A 3,499-nucleotide genomic window follows, 5' to 3' on the forward strand; every position below is an offset into this window, starting at 1 on the left:
ATACCCCAGCGACTTAAGACTGCTTTTGTGCTCCAGGGTCACAAATGAGAAAAGTGAGACGCACTCACACTTTATCAGGCATGAGGAAGACATAAACCAAATGGCAAACAGCACATCAGACAAAGCATGTATATTAATGACATATGAATGACATCAGCTCTTTGTATAGTTTTTTTTTTCTTTTTGCTGCACACAATCGTGGTAAAACTAAGAACAAAAGAGGAGGTTGGACATGGTTCTCATTTGCACTATATAAATGTGCCCAAATGAGAGTCAACCCTGTTCAGTGCTGAATCTCTATCTGACCTTTTGCCATGTATCTAAGGTGGCTAATATTTTATCTTGCCTCAGTCGGTAAGTGTGTTTTAAATGTCCAGCTGTAAAGTCTGTTGATGAGTGTTGTCTGGGTTGTATTTTCCTTTGCTATCTATGCTTGTGAAAGAAGTGCTTAATTGTGTTTAATGTGCACTTGCACACTTAAGAGTATATAAAAAAAAAACCTGTGCTTTCAGATAATATAATGAAATAAAAGACCACTTAAGTGTACTTAAAGAAAGGCACTATTTTCATTTTCAAGACACTTTTTTTTAACACACTTAAGTACACTTTTAAAAACTGTCAAATTAAATGTTTAACTTTAAAGTCATTAAATCATGTTTTAATAATCTTTTGTCATGCTTTAAAGTACGCTTATTTTGATGTGTTGACTAGCATAAAGCACATGTGAAGTACGTGATTATAATTTATCTGTAGTGTTACTCAATATTGCAATAAAGTTAATATATTTCAAATGTGCTAAATTGCAAATTCATCAGAAGTGTGTAATTACAAATATATTTAAATACATTACACTAGTTTCAATAGAAATTTAAATGTTAATAAATATTAAAGTAGTTTCAGTACACTTACTATATGTGACCCTGGAGCACAAAAGCAGTCTTAAGTCGCTGGGGTATATTTGTAGCAATAGCCAACAATACATTGTACGGCTCAAAATTATAGATTTTTCTTTTATGCCAAAAATCATTAGGATATTAAGTAAAGATCTTGTTCCATGAAGATATTTAGTAAGTGTCCTACTGTAAATATATCAAAACTTAATTTTTGATTAGTAATATGCATTGCTAAGAACTTCATTTGGACAACTTTAAAGGTGATTTTCTCAATATTTAGATTTTTTTTTTGCACCCTAAGATTCCAGATTTTCAAATAGTTGTATCTCGACCAAATATCGTCCTATCATAACAAACAATAGAAAGCTTATTTATTCAGCTTTCAGATGATGTATAAATCTCAATTTCGAAAAAATTGACCCTTATGGCTGGTTTTGTGGTGCAGGGTCACATATTTCAACTATATATTATGAAATTACATAAAAAGATGTACTTAAGTCCTTCTTAAGTTGGTCAAAAACATTCTAAAATTCAACAATTTGCATTTAATATCAATTTTACTTAATTCCAATTAACATGCATTTCTAAGCGTCATTCATTTCATACTTAATTGCGTTATTTCCATAGTCTTTTCAGAAGTATATGCTAAAGTGTACTTCTTTTTCACAAGGGTAACTACAAACAGTTATATGGATAGTTGCATTTTCTGTGCAGGGTCGGCGTCTGCTGCTGGAAACTGCAGCTACAAGGCGCTTATCGAACATCTCGGCTTGGGCAATAATGATGACATTCAGATGACGTCCCTGCGGCCCGTGTTTAAATGGAAAACCCCTACCTTTGTTTATACAGACCTGTTTGTGACCTCCATCACAGAAGTGGTAAATCCAGCATGGTTTAACCGAATGACACGACACAGGATGTCAAGCAGCTGTAGTATCTCCACTCAACACCTCTTTCTTTCTACAGGATGAAAAAGCCCAGAGCCTCTCAACACAAATCACAATTGTGCATGCAAGTGTTTTCAAAACCTTTTCACACAAAGCTTTACACAACTTGTACAATCAGAAGTTTTATCTGGAAATAATAATAGCTGATTAATAGGTCAAATTATACTACATTTGTAACCAGTAACTTCTTAACTGACTAACCGAAGCAACACATTGAAAGGTCTCATTATTTTATGTCAAATTGAAACCTATTGAAAAGGTTTGTGTTTGTGTATATTATTTGTAAGAAAAATGGTTATGATTCTAAGGAGGAAAAAGAGCATTGACTACTATAATCACTGTTAAATGATCATAACTTTGCAGGGTTGGTTCAGCGAGTTCACAAAATGGGACCCAGATGACTTCTGTGGAATCAAATTTTGTCCAATTAAAAAGGATATGGTTTGGACTCCAGACATCATCATCACTGAAAGGTCTGAAAATGGCTTTTTTTTGTAGTGTAAATCAGAATGGTTTGTTACTCGTAGAAAACATGTAAAAATGGAAAGGGTTCATATTAGGGCTGCACGATTAATCGAATGCGATTGTCATGCGCATTTTGTTAGTAAAGCCGGTTCTGTAATCAGCAGTAAATCATCATCACGTGCTTTCAGATGGAGCAGAATTTACTACACATAGCCGTAGTTCACTGACAAGTTACGCAAAAAAAATCGCAGACGATTTTCGAAGAAATCGTTCGCGATAATGACAGCTGTTTGCATAGCTTCTCAGTGAACTACGGCTCTGTGAAGTAAATGCTGCTCCATCTGAAAGCATGTGAAAATACCACATTTAATAACATATAGCTTCTCGCGATCTCGATTCCATTTCGATTTATCGTGCAGCCCTAGTTCATATCATGAGGAATTCCTTGGTCTTTTGTGTTAAAAGAGTTCTTTGTATTACGAAAACATTCAGGAAAAACTTACCAGTCCAAAAAGTGCGTTTTATTGTAACATGAAGAGGATGCAAGAAGATTCTGACATCATAATCCCCAAATATTGACAACAGCCTGCAATTTTACATCAGCAGTGTCTATTGAGTGTTCACGAACTGGCCCGTCTGGAGCACTTTCTGGCTGTGTGTAGCACCTACTGCTCTGCACATCTCAAAGTTAGGAGAGATCTGCTAGTCTGCTTTTAAAGGATTAGTTCACTTCCAAATTAAAATTTCCTGATAATTTACTCACCCCCATGTCATCCAAGATGTTTACGTTATTCCTTCTTCAGTCGAAAAGAAATTAAGGTTTTTGATGAAAACATTCCAGGATTATTCTCCTTATAGTGGTCTTCAGCGGCTACCAAACGGTTGAAGCCAAGGTCAAAATGACAGTTTCAGTGCAGCTTCAAAGGGCTCTACACGATACCAGACGAGGAATAAGGGTCTTATCTAGCGAAACGATCGGTCATTTTCTAAAAAATAAAATAAAAATGTATATACTTTTTTAACCTTAAACGCTGGTCTTGTGTAGCTCTGCAATGCGCATGCGTACTCTGTGCAGTCCCGTTCGAAACAGTTAGGGTATGTCGAAAAACTCCCATCTCATTTTCTCCTCAAATTTCAAAATCGTCCTACATCGATGCAGAAGTACCGACCCAGTGTTTACAAAGTAACATGCAA

At 35.4% G+C, this 3,499-nt stretch overlaps 1 protein-coding gene across 1 annotated transcript in view; it reads left to right on the forward strand.

The window, feature by feature from the left end:
* Positions 1-314: 314 nt before the first annotated feature.
* LOC107654573 (5-hydroxytryptamine receptor 3A-like) overlaps positions 315-3,499 on the forward strand; it is a gene marked incomplete at its 3' end in the record, with an annotated part of 10,607 nt that continues 7,422 nt past the window's right edge. Inside the window, exons 1-4 of the mRNA XM_016441707.1 lie at positions 315-354; positions 1,608-1,771; positions 1,860-1,904; positions 2,204-2,313. Coding sequence (XP_016297193.1) covers positions 315-354; positions 1,608-1,771; positions 1,860-1,904; positions 2,204-2,313 — 359 coding nt within the window. The remainder of the gene's footprint in view (positions 355-1,607; positions 1,772-1,859; positions 1,905-2,203; positions 2,314-3,499) is intronic.

The sequence above is a fragment of the Sinocyclocheilus anshuiensis genome, unplaced genomic scaffold, assembly GCF_001515605.1.
Source record: "Sinocyclocheilus anshuiensis isolate Anshui unplaced genomic scaffold, SAMN03320099.WGS_v1.1 scaffold787, whole genome shotgun sequence".
Taxonomy (NCBI): Eukaryota; Metazoa; Chordata; class Actinopteri; order Cypriniformes; family Cyprinidae; genus Sinocyclocheilus; species Sinocyclocheilus anshuiensis.